This window comes from Lissotriton vulgaris, chromosome 5 (genome assembly GCF_964263255.1).
Source record: "Lissotriton vulgaris chromosome 5, aLisVul1.2, whole genome shotgun sequence".
NCBI lineage: Eukaryota > Metazoa > Chordata > Amphibia > Caudata > Salamandridae > Lissotriton > Lissotriton vulgaris.
In genome coordinates, this window is record NC_141693.1 from 197,065,493 (window position 1) to 197,087,035 (window position 21,543).

The 21,543-nt window shown below is 48.0% G+C and overlaps 1 protein-coding gene across 1 annotated transcript in view; it reads right to left on the reverse strand.

The window, feature by feature from the left end:
• Positions 1-21,543, reverse strand: part of MAN1B1 (mannosidase alpha class 1B member 1) — a 387,442-nt gene that overhangs the window by 120,585 nt on the left and 245,314 nt on the right. The window contains exon 8 of the mRNA XM_086921150.1: positions 11,539-11,727. Within this exon, the coding sequence (XP_086777276.1) occupies positions 11,539-11,727 (189 nt within the window). The remainder of the gene's footprint in view (positions 1-11,538; positions 11,728-21,543) is intronic.

A 21,543-nucleotide genomic window follows, 5' to 3' on the forward strand; every position in this document is an offset into this window, starting at 1 on the left:
CAAAAAAAACATGTCGTGTTTTCGTAGTACAGACATTTCGCCGGCTTGATATCGGTTCAATACATTCATTCCACATCACTTGTCGGTTCATTTCGGTCTTGCTGTTTTCTCCGCTTCCCTTGTTGCTTGATGAAGTCTTGTGCTGCCTGCACCGTTGGTAGTATGACAGGTTTCCCGCCAGTGAGGACTTTGAGCTTTGCCGGATACAGCATGGCGTACTCCATGCCCAGTTCTCTTAGCTTTTTTTTGACGGGAGCGAATTCTTTCCGAGCCTGTTGTACCGCCATGGTGTGGTCAGGGTAGAACTCTAGAGTGTTCCCCTGATGTGTAATTTTCCCCAGCTCTCTCGCTAGCCGCAGGACCGTGTCTCTGTCCCTGTAATTAAGCATACGCGCGATGATCATTCGCGGGGTGGCTCCGGGTTTCGGCACAGGGGCCAGTGACCGGTGTGCACGCTCCACCAGGAACACTGGAGATAGATTTTCAGCACCAAAAAGTTCTTTCAGTAGGGTTTCTATGTAGGTCTCCATTTTCCCTGTGTTCGTGGATTCCGGCAGGCCCGAAATCCGAACGTTGTTCCGCCTGGACCTAGCTTCCTGGTCCTCCACCCTGGCGCGCAGGACTTCCACTGTTTTCTCCAGGGCTCCGCATGTCTTGACTGTGGTGGTCTGTTCATCCTCAAGCCTCGAAATTCGCTGCTCTGTTTCCGTGAGGCGCCCTTCGTGCTGCTCAATTTTCGCCGCCATGCTGTCGACCCTCTGCACCACGTTATCGAGCTTGCCGTTCATCTCTTGCAAACTCTGCTGTATCGCCCTCAGCACCGACTCCATGCCCGTGCCCTCTGGTGTTTCCCGGCCCCCTTCCATCTCCGTTTCTGCCGTATTATTTCTGCCTTGGTTCCGCTTCTCGAATTGGAGCTTGGTTTTGTTCCGGTCAGGCTTCCCCATTTCAAAGTGCCGTTTCGACTGGTGTTGTTCCGCTGTGTTAGGGCTGCCGCCCGATGGTGTGCTTGTTGTGGAACCGGCACGAGTCGCTGGTGCCGCAGCTCCCCCTCTCCCAGTGCGTGTGGTCATCAGCGGGCTCGCTCAACTGCAATCAGGCCCCGAGCGAGGTCCCAGTTGTTGGGTGCGACAGGTGTCTCTTTGCGTTGGTCTTAGCTGGGGCACTGTGAGGGTAGGGATCCACACTCACGCTCCCCACTGCTTGGGGGGTCGCCCTCGCGCAGTCGTTGTGGTCGGCGCTATGGGAAAGATAGCGCACGTAAATGTTTGGTGCCTCCGTCCGTTGTGAATCCCGCCTGCATACCTGCCGCTGCGGTGCGCTCGTGTCTCACTCCGTTTCCTCGTGTGGGGGCCCCGCTGGTCAAGCGCCCCGTATGCGTCTATGGTAGTGACGAACAGACCGGGTCAGGCTCCACACGCCTCCGTCTCGCCCCATGCGCGAGTGTCACAGCCGGTCTATGAGGGGGTCCGACCGGCGGGAACGTCCGTTGCAGCCGCCAGAGTTGTGCGTTCCACGGGCGCCGCCATCTTGCCCTCAGTGGAACGCACGCCGATGTGAAGTGGCGCTGAGTTCTGGGGACCTGCGGGGGCCCCGCCGAGTCCTCGATAGTGGCAAACAGTCATTTACCGGGCCGCGCCGAGTGGCAACAGAAGTCCTGACGCGCTAGGCGCCGATGAAAGCTCCGGGTCTGCGAGCCTCCGGAGCGGCCATTTTGTGCGGCGTCCGCGAGGGCTCCGGTTTTGCGGCTGGATCTTCTGCTCCCCGCACAGCAGGTCGTGGCTTCTTGTCAGGAGAGGTCGGCCTTACATTCCGATGCTCATATTCGTGATCGGCGCTGATGTTGGTGGGGTTTTAAGGGGTCAAAAGTCGTTAGGTGCGCGACCGCCCGGCGGAGCTGACTCACTAGCCAGCCATACCGCAGTGCGCCCTCTAGCGCCCAAGCTGGAATTAAACTTTAAACCTGCTTTTGCCAGATATAACAGACAAGGAAGCACTGCCTCTTCCTGACATTGAACAGGATTATGATCATTCTGTATACACCACATAAAGAATCGCTTCCACTTGCATGCATAAGAATGTCTTGTGGAGGGCCCCCTTGCCTCTTTTAGGATGAACATGCAGTCCTCTGGCAGCCCTAGATGCCCGTACTGTATGACCTCAGGAGCCATGCTGCCAAGTTCAGTGACGGAAGGTTGGGGTGGTAAATCCTCCCGTTCATCTTGGACAACAGGTCCAGCCTGCATGGATACCTCTTTTGAGGAGTCACCGACAGGTGAATCAGGTCCGTGTACCACCATTGCCTCGGCCAGTCCAGGGCGATGAGGATCATCGTTGTGCACGAGTGTATTAACTTGCTCACCACCTTCGGGATCAGCAGAAGTGGTGGAAAGGCGTACACAAATTCCCATGACCAGTCGATCAAAAGAGCATTCTCTCTCGTCCCTGGCCGGTAGAACCTGGAGGCGAAGTCTTGGCATTTTGTGTTTTGGTCGTCCGAACAGGTCTATGGTGGGACGACCCCAGGATTGGAAAATTTCTTCTACCACTGCGTCGTGTAGCACCTAATCCTTCTTGTCGTTGAAATGACAGCTTAGAGCTTCCGCCCTCACATTCTGCTCTCCTGGGAGGTGGACTGCTGTGATGGTCAACTTGCGAGCCAGAAGCCCATGCCAAATCTGTTGTGCTTCCAGCGACAGAGTTCGTGAGCGCGTTCCCCCCTGCTTGTTCAAATAGCACATTGTGGTGGTGTTGTCCGTTTGTACTAGAACTGAAGCTTCGTCAATCGAGGGAAGGAACGCCTTGAGAGCTAGGTGGACTGCTCTCAACTCCAGCATGTTGATGTGGTAGGTACTTTCTTTGTGCGACCACAGCCCTTGCACCTGCAGTTGACCCATGTGTGCTTCCCAACCTAGAAGGGAAGCATCCGTGATCAGAGTCTGCACAGGAGGATGATGATGATGGACCAGAACTCCCACCTGCATGTTTTGTCTTTTGGTCCACCATGGAATGGAAGCTCGAGCTGCGTCTGAGAGAATGATGTGATCGTCCCAGCAAGCTGATTGCTGGTCCCACTTGTCCTCCAGATCCTGCTTAAGAGGACGCATTTCTGGGTTATCGAAAACTGTCTCTCCTCCGAGGGAAACACTTTTCCTACTTCGGAGTCTAGCAGAGCTCCTAGGAAGTGAATCTTCTGGGTGGGTTAAGAGACTGATTTTCCGAAGTTGACATGTAGCCCTAGTTGCTGGTAGAGCTGTATGCAAGTCTGGAACTGACTTCTTATGCTGTCTGGGGAGGGACCTTTCAACAGCCAATCGTCCAGGTATGGGTATACGAAGACCCCTTTGCGGCGTAGAGCGGCTGCTACCACTGCAAAACAGTTCGTGAACACCCGCCGACTTCAACCCAAATGGCAGGACTTTGAACTGATAGTGGGAGGTCCCCACCCGGAACCGAAGAAATCTCCTGTGACTGGGGTGTATTGGAACATGAAAGTAGGCATCTTGGAGGTCCAACGAGCACATCCAATCTCCCCCCTGAGATGTGGATATATTTGGTGAAGTGCCAACATGCAAAATTTTTCCTTTTTGATTCACAGATTGAGAGTTCTCAAGACCAGAATAGGTCTGTATTCTGCCTTTTTCCCCCTTTTTCTGACCAGAAAATACCGGGAGTATACCCCTTTTCCCCTTTGAGACACTGGCACTCTCTAGATAGCTGACTTCTCGAGAAGAGTGGCCAATTCTTTTTGAAGAAGGTGTAACTGATGATTCGATGTTGACATCGGGGGAACAGGTGGAGGCTGATGACTGAAACGAAGACAGTAACCATTCCGAAGTGTAGATAACACCCATCTGTCATTTGTGATGTTTTGCCACTCTTTCAAATGACCCACAAGGCTTCCCCCCACTGGAGTGGTCCACGGCGCTGGGGGAAGGAAAGACTCATTGCTTGGACTGAGCTTTTCCGGTGTTGTTGCCCTGGCGTTGATTCCCTCCTCCTCTGGAATTACGCTTCCCTCTATACTTGGACTTTTGCTGACCCTGCTGGTCTCGACTCTTCTGCCAGTTAGAGGTTTGAACCCGCTGTTTGGAAGAGCCCTTGATGTAGGAGCGGTATTTCTTTTTAAATTCTTTTTTCTTTTTGAGACCCACCGCCTTGAGAGTTTCCAGCTCTGTTTTCATGCACTGCATCTCTTTATCCATGCTAGCTCCAAACAGTGAAGTCCCCGAAAACGGCAAGTTTAGAATACGTGCTTGGGCTTCTGGTTTTAAAGTCGTTAGGCGCAACCAGGATGATCTCCTTGACGATATTCCGTGGGCATATCCATGAGCCGCCAGGGTCGCTCCATCCGCTGCTGCACCTATAATTTGGTTGGAGACCTGACTGCCCTCCAGAAGGATTTCTTCAAAGTCCTTACGGCCTTCCTGAGGGACTTTGTCCACAAAACGCTGTAGAGAATCCCACATGGACTTATCATAACGTCCCAAAAGGGCCTCAGCGTTAGAAACCTTAAGAAAAGACGCAGAAGTATTGCAGACTCGTGTCCCCCACAAATCTTGCGTCTTGCAGTCTTTGTACGGAGGTACAGTAGCAGAAGAGGAAATGGCACTGGATTTCCTCGCTGCTGCGATGATTACTGAGTCCGGGGGAGGATCAGCCAGAAGAAACAGAGGGCCCTCTTCTGGAGATTTATATTTCTTCAGGATCCTCGCCGGAGCCGCTTTGACCGTTGCTGGAGTGAGCAATACCTCCATCACCAAATCTATAATGCCAGGCACTAACGGCAAAAGGGGTTTAGGTGCCGACCTGTGATGCAGCGTTTCAAATATCACTGAGGTCTTGACCTGCGGAGTTGTTAAGGGAACTCCCAGCTTTATAGCCCCTCTACCCAGTATGTTCTGAAAGGAGAAGATATCCTCGATCAGAGATACCCTTGATGGAGGGGAATCCATCAGAGTGAGCGAGTATTCTCTATGGGAGCGTGTCGGAGACGTAGAGGTAGTCTGTGATCTTTGTTCTCTCCTCCTGCTCCTAGATCTACGCCTGGAGGCACGAACTCTAGAGCGTGATCTTTCCCTGCAGCGAACCGGAGAGCGTGATCTTCCTTTGGACCTCACCGGAGAACGAGACCGTTCTCTAGGTCTAGAGAAAGGCTGCTGCAATCGAGACGCCGTCTCTATCTGTAGCCCAGTTGTGCAGCAGTGCATACCATCGTGGAGACAGTCTGACGGTAGGAGGCTGCTGTGTGGCGTCCCTTACTGGAGAGCTCGCAGGTGCTACATCCTTTCGCCCCTGTGGAGGAGGTAAAGGGAAGTGCCTTGATTCTTCGCCGCCCGACGTGTAAATGATCACATCCGGGCCAGAAGATGATCTTGATGAGGAAGACAGACTCACAGGAGAAGCAGTGCGACTGTGAGAACCACGATGCTCTGGAGTTCTCTTCCTCTTGGCAGCGTGCCCGATGCTCTCTGGAGAGCCCTGGTCCCCTTCCGCAGCTGAAGCTGTTCTTGAGGATCTCTGAGATGTAGGCCCATGACTCGAAGACGGAGCCGGCCGGCTCGGTGTCTCGGTGCGTTGCGCCACCACTGGCTGAGGAATCAAAACAGATTGCACTGGAGTCCCATGTCTCAACGTCAAACGCCGGGGGGTGACGTCGACGGAGGAGTCCTCGACGTCGAGCGCCTATGACTGGACGCCGACGGAGGATGCTGGGTCGCTGAATGCCCTCAACTGGAATGCCTCGGCGTCGAGCATCAATGGAGAGACGCAGAAGGAGGATGCCTCGACGTCGACGGTCGATGACCTCGCCGACGACGGAGGGTGCCTCGACGTCGAGCGTCGTTGATGGGATGCAGACAGAGGATGTCTCGACGTTGAACGCCGGTGACTAAGCATCGACGGAGGCTTCGACGTCGAAGACTGGACCTGAGGCTTTGACGACAGAGGTCTCGACGGCGATCTTCTACGCTCCAACGTCGGCCACTCCCTTGACGCTGCACGTCGCCCGGGTGACGGCAGCAGAGTTATCTTGACTCTCGACGCTGAAGTCTTCACCGTCGAGGGGATTGACTCGTCGTCGTCGGTGGAACCTTCGACGCAGATCCAGACGCCGAAGGAGAGCAAACTGGGACATCTCTCGACGTCGACCGCGCCCTCCGCTCTTTCTGTCTCTTTGGAGACCTACCTCTTCCAGAAAGCCCATAAATCCTGATTTTTTTCTCTGTCCTTGAGAGTTCTACTTGACAAGGACTTGCAGTGATCACAGCTTTCTGAAGAATGAGAGTCAGGAAGACAGAGAATACACACAGGATGTGTATCAGTCTTCGCTTTCTTCTTCCCACAGGAAGAGCAGGGATCAAAAAGCGAAGGCATTTTTGACCAAAAATTAACCTTTTTTGAGCCCAAAAAAGGCAACACTAGCTCTTTAAGGCTAAAAGCCGCCGAGTGAAGACAAAAATTGAAGGAAGACCCCAAGTATTTTAGACAAAGTCAAAAAAAGGTGGGAGCTGTTTAACCAGGGTCCTGACTGAAAGAACCGAAAGAACAACTGACCTAACTGTCACCCCTGAGGCATGATGGGAAGCCTGGGGTCATGGCTGCCTTAAAGGCACGGTGCCAGTTTTTAACTGAAAACGCTTTCAGTTTCTGTGTTATTCACTTTTCAATGCAGGTTATGGCTGACAATGTCTTTTATGAGCAATTTACAGAATTTATGGGTGTTTTTACTCATTAAAATACAAAGTTCAAGGACTATTTGACCTAATGTGTTTTTGTTTCCTTTCTAATTGCTGTACATATACAAGTGTTTACATTGTCTAGCCTTGGTTTTGGAGCTGCATTGGTGTGAGAAAAATGATATATGCATTTACATATATTTGGAACGAGATATATGTGTTTTTTACATATATATTTTTATATTGTTTCCGGGGTCCCACACATGGGTGGGAATATTCAGTGCTTATGACTATTGATGAGGATCTTTAATACAAAAGGGGGGCATGTGTGGGAAGTATTTAATGACCTAGCATTGTTACAATCCCTACAGATACTGAAAAAACAAAGTGTAACAATGGGTCAACAAGAAAATTGTGCAGCTATCTAAATGACTGTGTGTATTGAAAGAACACAATCCCTGAATCCAAGGTATTCTTGGTGAAAAATATGTTCCCATCAGATACCCGTCCTGTACCGCCCTACATCACTTGGGATCCTTCACCCGAAGGAAGTGGAAAGAACCACTTAGGATTAGGTAGATTGTGGCCTAATCAAATGTGAAGGAATACAGGGTGTATGAGTAAAACTATGTGGTGGTATCAGGGGGCACAAGAAAATGTATAGGTAAGCAGTGCATTAAGTGCTCGCTGTAGCGTGTGATAGTGAAAAAATTTATATTGGGTTGGTGGAGTGGAAAAAGAGTTTATTGAGGTCCTACCCACACCCAAGGTTAAAAAACAGTGCAAGTAGTATTAACAAATAACTACTGAGGTCTTATCTAGGTCGACATGTTTCTGCAGTTTCATTGGCTCAAAAGATACCAGTCTGCTTCATCAGGACCTTGTTGTTAATAGAGTGCTACTGCTAATATTAAAGTGTAAAGTGTGTATAAAAAATCATATCACCTGAGAACACCGGTTGAAATGATCCAATCAGTCAACAAAAGACAGACACACATGTAAATACAAAATGCACACAGTTAGTGACGATAGCTGCAAATGCACAGAGATAATCTCGTGATGTTCATTTATATGCCAAACATTAATGGTCAGTGGTTGTGACAACAATCAACTCATTGAACCAGGTGCACAAATCCTGGATTTAACCAAAATTATAGACACTCACCCATGATCTGGGGAATGGACTCTCCACCTCACCCGGCAACAGCTCAGGTACAAATGGAGCACCGCTCTAATGAATGTGAACAGAAAGAAAAGTGAAAGAGGAAGAGTTCGCTAGAACTCAGTCTGAAAACACATATTCCCTCAGCCATTGAGGGTTATAGCCAGAAGTCGAGGGAAATGTTATAGTGTTGTTAGTTCCCTGTATTACTCAGCCATGGGCTTAAAGGAGGTCTAACTGATCTCTTTATTCAGTTTGTAGAGAATTGTACAACCGGGCGTGTTGTGCCTCTTAAAGAGTCAAGCCGCTTTGCGCATAGAAGGGGCGATCTCGATCTCAACTATAGTGGAACCAGCACAATCCCAACTTGCTATCGTGCCTGCCCTGCATTTTATGCCTCTTGCAGAGTCAGGCCGTTTTACGCATGTAAAGGCCGATCGTGATCTTATCTATAATGGAGCCAGCACACTCACAAATTGCAACCGGACGGGTATCTGATGGGAACATATTTTTCACCAAGAATACCTTGGATTCAGGGATTGTGTTCTTTCAATACACACACAGTCATTTAGATAGCTGCACAATTTTCTTGTTGACCCATTGTTACACTTTGTTTTTTCAGTATTGATGAGGATCCCCTGGAAGAGAACCATATTTAGGCATAGCTCATGCAGTCCAAATACGGCAGGGCTACTTTCACTAGTTCCGAAAATCCACAACGATTTCCTGGAAAACTCAGCTTAAAATAATTATCCTACTCTCACAACAGCACCTTTCAGACTAGCAGTTAACCCACATTCACATACACAGTCCGGTCAGAAGGTCAAAAATCTCTGTGGTCCAGACGTGGAACCATATTTAGTCTTCTTTAGGTCTCGCCTAGCGTTGCAGTACGAATGTGCTTCCATTGCTTTGCGAGGCATACAGTATAAACTTTAGTGTGGAAGCTCAGTCTAAGCTCTGCGCACCTTTTGGATTCGCTTAAATCGTAAATGCTGCCTTCCGATTGTTTTTTTTTTTTAGCTTATTAGTCACTCCTCCTGACGGCCATGTTCTGATTCGTGTCCTTCCATGGCTATCAGCCCCTTTACTTTAAAAACAATTTTGTTGCTCTGGCTCACCCCCTTCCCTTATGCAGTACAAGACTTTAGGCGCCACCGGCACCCACCCCCCGCACTCCCGTTCTTGCCTTTTTGCCCACACGCATTCCCTTTTTAAATGCAATAGGACTCGCCTAAATGAGTTATATTGCATTGCAAAGGCTTGTTTTTAAAGTTGTGCCCCAAAAGTCATGCAGCAGTTGCCTGGTTGTGGTTGGCAGCACGCGTTACTCCCCCTCGCTCGAGCCTCCCTAGAGCCCACACCTTCCTTTAAATATACATTTTCCAGCAGCTGCCCTTATTAACATTTTATATGCGCGATGGCGTACATAGTACGCATGCGCACCAAATGTCGGGGGAAAACAGGTGTTGTCATGCTACGAGCAGGACAACATGCTCTGTTTATACTGAGCATGCAGCTTTAGCTTTCAATGCTGCCGGGACACCAAACACCCTTGCCATTCACGCGCGTTAATCGCTTTGCTGGGCCGGCGACGCCACGGGTTGTGGGGACACTGGCGCTTAATGCTCCTCCTGGTAGTGCTGGGGTTCAAGTGGGGGGCTACTGGTGCTCATACAAGGGGCGGTGGCAGGGACTCAATCTCCGACACACCCGGTGCCGTGGAAGGGCACCGGTGGCTTACGGAAACAGGTGTACGAGAAGCACCGTCTTTCTGGTGGGTTTAGAGGTGCTCCGTTGCCTCGCGAGCTCCTTTCCCCTCCAGCCCAGCTCGAAGTTGCCAGGAAGCCGACAGAGGTAAGCGGCAGCAGGCCTTCGAAACTTTACCAACACACGTGCATGTTAAATGCTCTGGGAGCACCTGGCTGCGTCTGACGTGGAGAAGTGTGAGGGAAGAGGGATTTCTTTTCTGCTGCTGTCTCCATGTTGAGACTAGAATGCAGTTAGTTGCAACAGGGAGCCTTTCTTGTCAGGAGTAATCGGCGGGTGCTGCTCTTAATTGACAGCTTTGCTGTGCAACCATGGTGATGGGCTAATGTGCTTTTGGATGTGAGTGAGGAGGCGATCATGAAGTGCCGCAGACACTTGCTGGGGTGGGGGCTGCTTGAGGGGCCTCCACAGAAAGACGGGGAAAGTGCTTACACGTGCTGCAAGAATCAACGGATACCTTGGCTGGAAGAGCCATTTAGGCATAAACGGCGAGAGATTTAGGTGGTCACAGTCAAAGTATTTGGCATTCAGGTGGTGGCTGCTGCGACCTGACTAAAAAACACTTCTTCTACGAACAGTCACAAAGAATTCTCTTTTTCTGCCCCATACTGGATTTAATGGCTTCTGCTGCACCGATAACTGTTATGGATTGGTTTTGAAATCCATAATCGATCGTTCGCTCTCTTTTGAGCTAGCTCTTTTTCATTCTGCTTAGACCTTTATTTTCTTCTCTCTGCTCTCGCTCGGTTTTCTTTTCCTTCTTTTTTTCGCTGTTCCCCCTCTTTACTCTCTTTCCTTCGCCACTCTTACTGTTTCCTTCTCTATCTCTTTCTCATCTCTCACAGACTAAAATCGTGTTAAGGAGAAAACATTATTCTTGTCCTGATGAAGGTTTTTCATATAATGATATCTTTATAAGTGCTTTAATGCGTTCTAAGTGGTGTTTGTGTTGTGCTGATTATTTGCTAGCCTTTGAGGCTTGTATGGTATGAAAATGATCCTGATCAAAGGGAACATTTTCTTTAACTTCATTGAGACCAAGAAACATATTTTCCTTCTGACCGGACTGTGTATGTGAATTGACTGCTAGTCTGAATGGTGCGGTAGGATAATTATTTTGAATTATTTTTGTATTGTCATTGTGTAGATAGGGGTCCATTAGTGATTAATAAATGTTTGTACACAGCGATATAGCATATTTTTAGGACTCATGTTAAAAAAAGAATAAATAACATACAAAACAAATATAGGTCGACAGAAAAGGATTGTTTCTAGAAAACGGCATTTTATGTATTGATGAAATAAAATAAATAAATACAACTATTATGAGATGATAATAACGTGAAATTAAAAAAAGGTTGATAAAGAAATATTACATGTCTTAAAAATATATATATTTTCCAATAGCCCTATTGGAGCAGACATTGCCCTAGTATAAAGCAATAGAGGTCAAGTGAGAGGTTTTCTATTAATTATATTTTAGAGGGGGTTCCCTTTCTCAGCAGGGCTGTCTCTAAATAAACACCTGGGACAGCAGCATGTTGCCTGCAGCTCTTCAAGAGGTCGTCAGTCAAAGGGGTGCAACTGTGAAGGAGCACGCACAGGATGCAAGAGAAATGGATGCAGCTGCGAGGAGGAAGCAAGCATGTAATGGGTGCACTGTAGATGTCAGAATGAAAGTATTTATGTTATGAGGAGGAAGGATCCGCAAGTCAGGAGTGTACCGGCGTGCAAGTCAGTGCTTTCCTCATTAGGCAAGATTCCCTAGCCAGGCATGAAGTACTGCATCTGTAGAGAAGAATGTACTAGGCCCGAATGTAGCTATCAGAATAGGTCCTCGGTCAGCATCGCAGTAGCTACATTATGGTCTGGCATGTGTTGCAGTGCAAGAAGTAAATACAAAATACAGACGCCACGAGTGCGGCTTACCTGGAAGTTCTCGTTTCCAGTAAGGCGTGCGAGCTCCCTGAATTCGAGCTGGATGCTGGTCACTTCCGCCACAGTGCTGTCCGAAGTCCAGCGAGGAGGGTGGGCAGTCCCACGGCCAATGTTTACATCCGAGTAGGGAATTTTTGATGGGGTGTTAAATGCAGGCATCAGACGGTTCCCAATATCTATCTAAGAAAGCAACCATCAAGGATTTGTTAAGACGAAGATCATCTTACTGAACATCCATTACTAAAAGTAAAACATAGAGGCAATTACTTCTAACCCTATTTAACGTCTTACCAAAGACAATCAAAATGTTACTTGTTATTCTAGGGCAGTTTAGCCCACACCCCACAATAAACTTACGATTCAAGGGAAGTAGATCTGGTACACAGGCACAGGAGACCAGGAATTCCCTCTAAGGTGCGTTAGGATTAATGAAGGCAGAAAAAGCATCTCCTGTGAGCAAGTCATAAAGAGAGACATCCTCTCTTGCTGATCAGCCAAAACTGAGCATTAGGAAGAGGGAGTGTTCAGTTTGAATGTGTTATTTACCGGTTACAAATAACGGATGTGCTCCTAAACATTTATTCAGAAGTGAAAATCTGCTGCCAGAAACAGGATCGGGGCCACATAAACATTGAGCGTTCTCATATTGCATGCAAGGTCCCACTCAAAGGAGGACTTCAGCTCCTGGTGCCCCAAGCAGACAGGATGGGATTTTACTAGTCTGAAGCTGTTCAGATTGAATGGTAGCGGGGGGAACTTTAGCAGTAGTGACAGGTATCATGTGGCTTTACCGGGTAATGCGAGCAGGAAGTTCCCCCACTTTATATGATAGGTTCACAAAATCTAAATGCTGTGGTATTAATCTCCCCCCAGAAGTGACTCCACTGGTCGCTGTCCTTGTAAGGGTTCCACCATTGGGAACTGAAGAAGATTAATCTACACCAGCCCGGTTATTGAAAGCTAAAAAAATGGTGTGATCATTATTGTACTGGTAATACTGAAATTTCATCTAGCATTATAATGGCCTGACAGGTGGGGTGGGTAGGCAATCGCCCGAAACAAGTTGAAGGAGACTGTATTATTGTTAACTTTAACAAACGAGGCGCTGCTGACAGACTGTTCTGGGATGGCTCGTACTTGGAGAAGGGGGAGGGGGCATTACAGCCCTGCCATTGGGATTTTTGTATCCCCCACCAAGACGCCCTATTGTCTTTGTTAAGCCCCACCCAGAAGTGATCTTGAGGACGCCCAACCAGGCTCTTCATAGCCATGGGGGACATAATGATTTTGAGCCTCAACCAGAAAGTTTTAATGATACAGAAGGAGAATGCTACTTACCAGTATGCATCTGTTCTTGGCATATAGGGCTGCAGAGTTGCACACTGTGCATAGATCGCCACCTAGTGTTGGGCTCAGATGTTTGCAGTTTGTTGTTGTCCAGAAAAGTTCTTTGGAAGTCATGACGTAGGCGACTCCTCCTTTGGACTACATTGCGCATGGGCATCGGCTCCATCCCCAGAATGTTTTTCGCCATTAGGGAAATGATGAAGCTTTGCAAGAACAAGGAAGGATGCCCATGTAATTTGTATCTAATTAAGATAATACTGGAAAAGACAAGGGTAGCCGGGGAGGCGGTGGGCGTGTGCAACTCTGCAGCTCTACATGCCAAGAACAGATGCATACTGGTAAGTAGCATTTTTCGTTCGAGGCATATGAGCTGCAGATTGTACACGGTGCATAGATTGTATAGCAGTACCCACACCTATCTGTTGCAATAGTTTGGAATAGTGTCTTGAGAATAGCGTGGCCCACATTAGCTTGTTGTTCAGTTTGCACATCTACACAATAGTGCTTTGTGAATGTGTGCGGTGTAGACCATGTAGCTGCATTGCAGATATCATCTAGGGGAATGTTACCTAAAAATGCAATTGAAGCCCCTATCTTTCCTGTAGAGTGGGCTTTAGGAGGAACAGATAACTTATGTTTAGCTTTGTGTTAACAAATCTGTATGCATTTGACAATCCACCTAGCTATCCCAGATTTCGAAATGGGATTAGTTTTGTGTGGTGGTGAGAAAGATACAAAAATTAGTTTTGTCTTACGAAAGGGTTGTGTTCTTTCTATATAGTATAGCAATGCTCTCTTGACATCTAATGGGTGAAGAGCTCTTTCTGCTACTGACTGTGGTTGCGTGAAGAAAACAGGCAGTCCCACAGATTGATTGAGATGGAATGGAGAAATGACTTTGGGCAGGAATTCTGGATTGGTACGCAGAACTACCTTATTCTGATGCATTTGCAAGAAGGGTTCTTGAATGGTTAGTGCTTGTAGTTCACCAACTCTGCACAGAGAAGTAATAGCTACTAGGAAAGCAACTTTCCACGTTAAAAATTGTAATTCACATCTGTATAAGGGTTCGAAGGGAGGTTCCATTAACCGTGTGAGAACAACGTTTAAATTCCACACAGGTGAAGGTGGTACTCTGGGAGGAATTATTCTTTTATTCCATAAAGGCCTTAATTGCAGGCACTCTGAACGGAGCTAGATGTTGTCTGTTTTGCAGATATGCTGCTATTGCAGCAAGATGTAGTCTAATAGACGTATAGGCTAAATTACATCCTTGGAGCTGCAGTAAGTATCCTATGATGTGTTGCATAGACACATCTAGGGGATTAATACTGTTATTGTAACAATACATTACAAATCGTTTCCACTTGGCTGCATAACATGCCCTAGTGGTTGGACATTTAGCTTCTTTAATGACGCTCATGCAGTCTGGAGGACGGTTCAGATATCCAAATTCTAGGATTTCAGGAGCCAGATCGCAAGGTTGAGCTGAGCTGGGTCCGGGTGTCTGATCTCTCCACGGTTCTGTGTTAAGAGGTGTGGAGACAGGTGCATTTTTTGGTGCAGTACTACAGAAAGTTGTAGCAGTGTGGTGTACCACGGTTGTCTGGCCCATGTTGGGGCAACTAGGATGAGGGTCAGAGAATGCTGCTGTAGTTTGTGTACTACTAGTGGTAGAGCTAGAAAAGCGTACGCAAATCTGTTTGACCAGTTCATCCATATCGCATTGCCTTTGGACAGTGGGTGTATATATCTGGCGGCGAAGCTTGGGCATTTTGCGTTTTCGTGGGTGGCAAACAGGTCTATCTGAGGTTGTCCCCACATCTGAAAGAATGGCTGAAGAACTTGCATATGAAGTTCCCATTCGTGGGTCTGTTGTGTTTGACGACTTAACAGGTCCGCTATGGTATTTTCTACTCCCGGAACATGCTGGGCTAGAAGGAATATGTTTTGAGGTATGGCCCACCACCATATGTCCTGTGCTAGTTCAGAGAGTTGCAGAGTGTGTGCCTCCCTGCTTCTGTATGTAATACATGGCTGTCATGTTGTCTGAGCGGACTAACACAGCTTTGTTTGATACCTGCTTCTGGAAAGCTTTTAGTGCTAGGAATATTGCTATTAACTCCAGAAGATTGATGTTGAGTGCTTTTTGTTGCGGTGTCCACCTGCCTTGCATGGTGTGTTGCAGTAGGTGGGCTCCCCAGCCGGAGAGCAATGCGTCCGCAGTCAGGATTATCTGAGGAACTGGCTCTAGGAACGGTCGTCCCTTGGAAAGGTTTTTAGTGTTCCATCACTGCAGAGAGCGATGAGTCCGACCGTCTACCAACACTAGGTCTGTTAAGTGACCTTGAGCCTGGTTCCATTGACGTGATAAGCACTCTTGTAGAGGACGCATTTGGAGTCTTGCATGGGGTACTATAAAAATGCAAGAGGCTATCATCCCTATGAGTTGCATGAACACTTGTGCTGGGAGGGAGTGTTGTAGCTGAAACATAGTTAGGAGAGTTTGCATGCTGGCTATCCTTGCTGGAGCAGGATAAGCTAGCGCTGTTGAGGTGTTTATCGTGGCACCGAGGTACTGTTGTACTTTGGATAGCTGTAGATGAGACTTGGTGTGGTTTATTGTAAACCCCAAGTTGTGAAGCAGTTGAATGGTGGCATGAGTGTGATCCACGCAATGATTGTACGAGCTGGCTTTTATGAGCCAGTCGTCGAGGTACAGGAAGACATGGATGTGTTGTCTTCGTAGATGCGCCACCACTACTGCTAAGCACTTGGTGAATACTCTTGGTGCTGTTGTGACTCCGAATGGGAGTACTTTGAATTGGTAGTGCTTCCAGTCTATTACAATTCTGAGATACTTCCTGTGAGCTTTGTGAATAGGAATGTGGAAGTATGCGTCCTTGAGATCTAGAGTAGCCAGGAAGTCGCTTTGTAGCAAAAGCGGGAGGACTTGTTGGAGTGTGACCATGTGAAAATGATCTGACTGTATGTATATGTTTAGCGGTCTGAGGTCTGGAATAGGCCTCAGAGAGCCGTCCTTTTTTGGAATTAGAAAATATAGAGAGTAAACCCCCTTGTTTTGTTGAGGCAGAGGAACTGGTTCTATTGCACTTTTTTCTAGCAGAGATACTACTTCTTGCTTTAACAGTGATAGATGTTCTTGTGACATTGGACGCTGTATGGGTGGCATGTTTTGGGGGTAGATGTTAGTTCAATCAGTAACCTGATTGAATAATTTGTCGCACCCACCTGTCTGATGTGGTGTTGATCCAGGCAGGCAGGAATTGTTGAAGTCTTCCCCCCCACAGGAGTGGAATGTTGGGGGGGAAGGGGAGGAAAGTCATTGGGTAGGGGAAGAGGCAGAACGGGAGGTGTTGTTTTTGCCTCTGCCTTTGTTGTTGTTACCCCTGTAACCCCCTCTCTGGTAGCCCTTGGTGAATGTGGATTGGCCAGGGGTTTTGTAGGAAGTGGAGGGACTTTCTGAGAAGTAGCCTCTTGTGCTGCCTCTGTATGATGAGAGACGAAAAGAACGTCTGGGAGCTTGCTGCTGCAAGGCTCCCATAGATTTTGCAGTATCAGTGTCTTTCATTTTTTTCTAAAGACACGTCAACATTTGGGCCAAATAAGTGTGTCTCATCAAATGGCTGATTATGGATGGAGTTTTGTACCTCAGGTTTAAAACCCGAGATACGTAGCCAGGCATGTCTCCGTAGTAAGGTGCTGGTATTGATTACCCTTGAGGCAGTATCTGCGGCGTCTAGGGCGCACCGGATGGAAGTATTGGTAATGTTTTTACCTTCCTGTATAAGTTCATTAGCCCGGTTTTTAGATTTGTCTGGTAGGTGTTGCATTATGGACTCTAGTCATAATGTGCCGTCATATCTTGCCAACAACGCTTGGGTGTTGGCAATGCGCCAGGTGTTGGCTGCTTGTGCCGCTGTTCTTTTGCCGGATGAGTCAAGGAGCTTAGATTCTTTGTCTGGTGGTGAAGCCTTACCTGATGTCTGGGAATTAGCACGTTTACGTGTGTTAGAGACTACTAAAGAATTTAATTGTGCTGGACCTTTAATATAAGTTGGATCTGCAGGGGCAGCTTTATATTTTTATTCAATGCGAGAATTGAGGGCCTTAGTCCTGACGGGATCCTTAAAAACCTCTGTTGCGTGCTTTATCAATCAATCAATCAAAGCATTTATATAGCGCACTACTCACCCGGAGGGTCTCAAGGCGCTAGGGGAGGGGGGGGTCCGCTACTGCTCGAACAGCCAGGACTTGAGCTGCTTCCTGAAGGCAATGTGGTCCTGGGTCAGGCGGAGGTGGGTCGGGAGGGAGTTCCAAGTCTTGGCGGCCAGGTAGGAGAAGGACCTTCCTCCTGTGGTGGCTCTTCGGATGCGGGGGACGGCGGCGAGGGCGTGGCCGGTCGATCGAAGCTGGCGTGTGGGAGCGTAGAAGTTGAGGCGGCTGTTGAGGTATCCTGGGCTTTGGTTGTGTAGGGCTTTGTGTGAGTGGGTGAGGAGGCGGAAGGTGATTCTCTTGTTGACCGGGAGCCAGTGCAGATCTCTCAGGTGTCCGGAGATGTGGCTGCGACGGTGGATGTCTAGGATGAGTCGTGCTGAGGCGTTCTGAATCCGCTGGAGTCTCTTCTGGAGTTTGGCGGTGGTTCTGGCGTAGAGGGAGTTGCCGTAGTCCAGACGGCTGGTGAGGAGGGCCTGGGTGACCGTCCCATGACACCCTTGAGCATTGGCAAAATGGCAGTAGACCTTTGAGTGTTATCAAAAGTGCCTAATAGGAGGCCTTCCTCCACTGCATCAGTGTGTAAGTCCACCCCATGATATTGTGCAGCCCTTTGTACTAGTAGGTTGAAAGAACAAAAATTACTTACCTGTAAACTGTGGTTTTCCAGTATTGGTGTCTTTCATAGATTCACATGCTTGAATAATTCCCCGTCGTCGAAGTGGGAGTCCCACTGTACATAAAATTGTAGTTATATATATGTGTGTGTGTATATATATATATATATATATATATATATATATATATATATATATATATATATATATATATATATATATATATATATATATATATATATATATATATATATATATATATACACACACATATATATATATATACACATCATAAATATACATATACATATAAATATAATATATATATATATATATATAAATAGACATAAAGATGAAATTTAAAAGTACCATAGAACAACATAGGCCCATAGAGGCCATAAAGGGAGAACTCACTTTAGTAACATATCCAAGTCATTGTAATGGTCCACATTCCAGCCAATCAGGCTGCAGCACCTTCTAGAACCTTCTCCTCAGACGCTCAAGCCCTCAGATTTTCGTAGCACCAAAGTGACCAAGAGTGCATGAGGAGAAGAGAGACTCTGAGGGGTGGAAGGGTGAGTCGCATGTGAATCTATGAAAGACACCGATACTGGAGAACCACAGTTTACATGTAAGTAACTTTTGTCCTTCTCCAGTATAGGGGGTCTTTCATAGATTCACATGCTTGAATAAGAATAGAAAGCAGTACGCCAAACATGAGTCATAAAAGGCAATAAGAACAAATGCAAGCAAAGAAATGCACATATGAACATTGCATATATAAATCAATGATAGAACCTTTTATGACAGGTGGCAGGAAGCAACAGAGGCTAACCTTCATCTGAAGAGATTTCGTAACACCGCTTGACCCACAGCAGTGTCTGCAGCGTCAGCCGTCTCCAGACAGTAGTGCCTCGTGAACGTGTGCCTGCTGGACCACGTTGCTGCCCTGCAGATCTGATGTAGAGGCACTCCAGCAAATAAGGCGGTAGAGGATGCAACTGCCCTCGTCGAGTGTGCTCACACCGGAGCAGAAAGAGGCTTGCCAGCCCGTTGATGGCAGAAGGAGATGGCAGAAGAAATCCATCCAGTAATGGACTGTTTAGTGACTGGATGTCCCTTGCGCATTCGTCCATAGGCCACAAAGAGCTGGTCTAATTTACGAAAAGCAGCAGTGCGTTGAATATAGAATTTGAGGCAGCGCTTCAAGTCCAAAGAATGAAGAGAGCGCTCAGTGGGAGACTGAGGGTCTGGGAAAAAAGTCCTGAGAATGACAGGTTCATTAAGGTGGAAATCTGAAGGAACCTTAGGAATAAATTTAGGATACGTACGAAGTGTAACAGCGTCCTTAGAGAATTGCAGAAAAGGAGGCTGAATTGCGAAAGCCTGGATGTCGCTCACTCGCCTGGAGGACGCAAGTGCGAGGAGGAGGGCAACTTTCCAAGTAAGGAATTTTAATTCTGCTGAATGAATAGGCTCGAAAGGAGGTCAAAGGAGCTGTGATAAGACCAGATTCAAACGCCAAGCAGGTGGTGGGCGCCGGATAGGTGGAAACATCCGGAACAGGCCCTTAAAGAACTGACAAATGATCCAAGAGGAGTACAGTGATGTGGAACCATCGTGGCGAAAGCGTGAAATCGCGGCCAGGAAGAATGCGAAAGTCCCGACTTTGCCAAAAGGAGGAAAAAGGGCAGGATTTGCTCAGGTGTTGCGAGCAGAGGATCGACCTTCTCCTTGTGGCACTAGACACAAAACCGTTTCCATTTCAGCTTATAAGTCTTGACTGTGGAAGGAGCGCGTGCATGAGCAAGCACTTCTCTGCACTCGGGAGCAATATTCAGATGTGCAAATTCATTGTGCTCAGGTTCCAAGCGTGAAGCTGGAGAGACGCTGGATCCGGATGGCAAATCTGGCCCTGGCTCATGGTGAGAAGATGAGGCAGGGGACAAAGAAGAATCGGATCGCACAGGGAAAACAGTAGAAGATCCGTGAACCATGGGCGACGCGGCCACTTGGGCGCAATCAAGAGGACGTGACACGGCTGAAGTCTCATCTTGTGCAGTAGGCGTGGAATCAGAGGGATCGGTGGAAAAGCGTAAACTAATTTGTTCGACCAGTTGATCGAAAACGCATATCTGCTCGATCCGCTGTTGGGATGCAGACTTGCGAAGCGTAGGCATTTGCGGTTGAGTGGAGCCACAAACAGATCCAGCTCCGGCTGGCCCCACAAGCGAAACACATACTCCAGAGTCGGTTGATGGAGTTCCCACTCGTGATTGTCCGTAGCCGATCTGCTGAGAGAGTCGGCAAGGGCGTTTGAGGCACCCAGTACGTGAACTGCTGTTAGCTGGACTCTATGATGAATTGCCCATTCCCAGATTTGTTGTGCCTGTCTGGATAGCAGAAGAGACCTCGTACCTCCTTGCTTGTTGAGGTAGTGCATACTGGTGGTGTTGTCTGTGTGCACCAGCAGCGACTTCCCTTCCACCAGCAGCCGGAAAGATTTGAGGGCGAGGATGATAGCCAAGAGTTCCAGGCGATTTATGTTCCACGTGCATTGATCTGGCGTCCATTTGCCCTTGACTGACAACCCTTCGAGGTGTGCACCCCAACCCTCTAAGGAAGTGTCAGTCGTAAAGGTAAGCGTGGGGTCTGTGTCCTGGAACGGCTGCCCAGTTGCGATGTTTGGAAGGTGAGCCCACCATTCCAATGCGCCCTGAATGCGGGGAGTCAGGCAGACTTTGTCGTTTAACGACCCTGAGACTTGCCGCCATTGTTTGTCCAATTCCTCTTGGAGGACTCGCATGTGTAGCCTGCAATTGGGGATCAGCTGTATGCAGGATGATGCCATGCTGTTATGACCGGATTATCGAACCAGATAGGACCATCTCATCAGAGCACCTCCAAACCGGCCAAAACGTAACCACCTCCCTCCTCAGGACCCATCTGTCCAGGCACCTGGGTACCTACCTGAGGATGGGGAACTCGCAATATACAAGCTCATATCATCAGAAACACCACTAAATCTATAGGGATTACTAGGAATACTCACTGATTACTAAGGACGTCCATGCCCTACACCACACTCATACCTTGTAGTCTCGCGACCACATGGGTCCAGACTAATCTACCCTGGGGCAGTTCTGATTATTTACCATTACACACTGACTACAGTCAGTGCTCGCTCGGCACCGCCGCAATCCTGCGTGCCTACACACCGGTCTGCAGCCCTAGTGCTCTCTTCCTCACAGCCCGGTCCACAATCCGGCGGACCTAAGCACTGGTGTCCCCCCCAGTGTTCTCTAACTCACAGCCCGATCCGCAATCCGGCGGACCTAAGCACTGGTGTCCCCCCCAGTGTTCTCTAACTCACAGCCCGATCCGCAATCCGGTGGACTTACACATCAGGCTTCCACCTGATGCTCTCTTTAACGCCGCTTACCAACGACGATCACTTTCCTATGAATACCTTCAGCTCTCTCTCTCTCTCTATGTTGGGAAGTTTCTCTCACTATTCACTAAAGGTTCACTACTACAATAATATTATGGAATGGCCGAATTACTTAGTGTATGACTGTTTCCCTAGCTCAAGGGCTCCTCTCTCTCCCTAATTATTCAGTGGCTACTTACCTGATCAGGAGCAGCATCTGTTCTGGCTGTAACACCTGACTAGAAGGAAAGGTTACCTGCGCTTTAAGAACAAGAGACACACACTGTATGCAAGAGTTATTACCTGATTTAAACGCTCCTATTTCCTTTTGAAAAAGGTTAGCTCTATCATAAGGACAACACATGC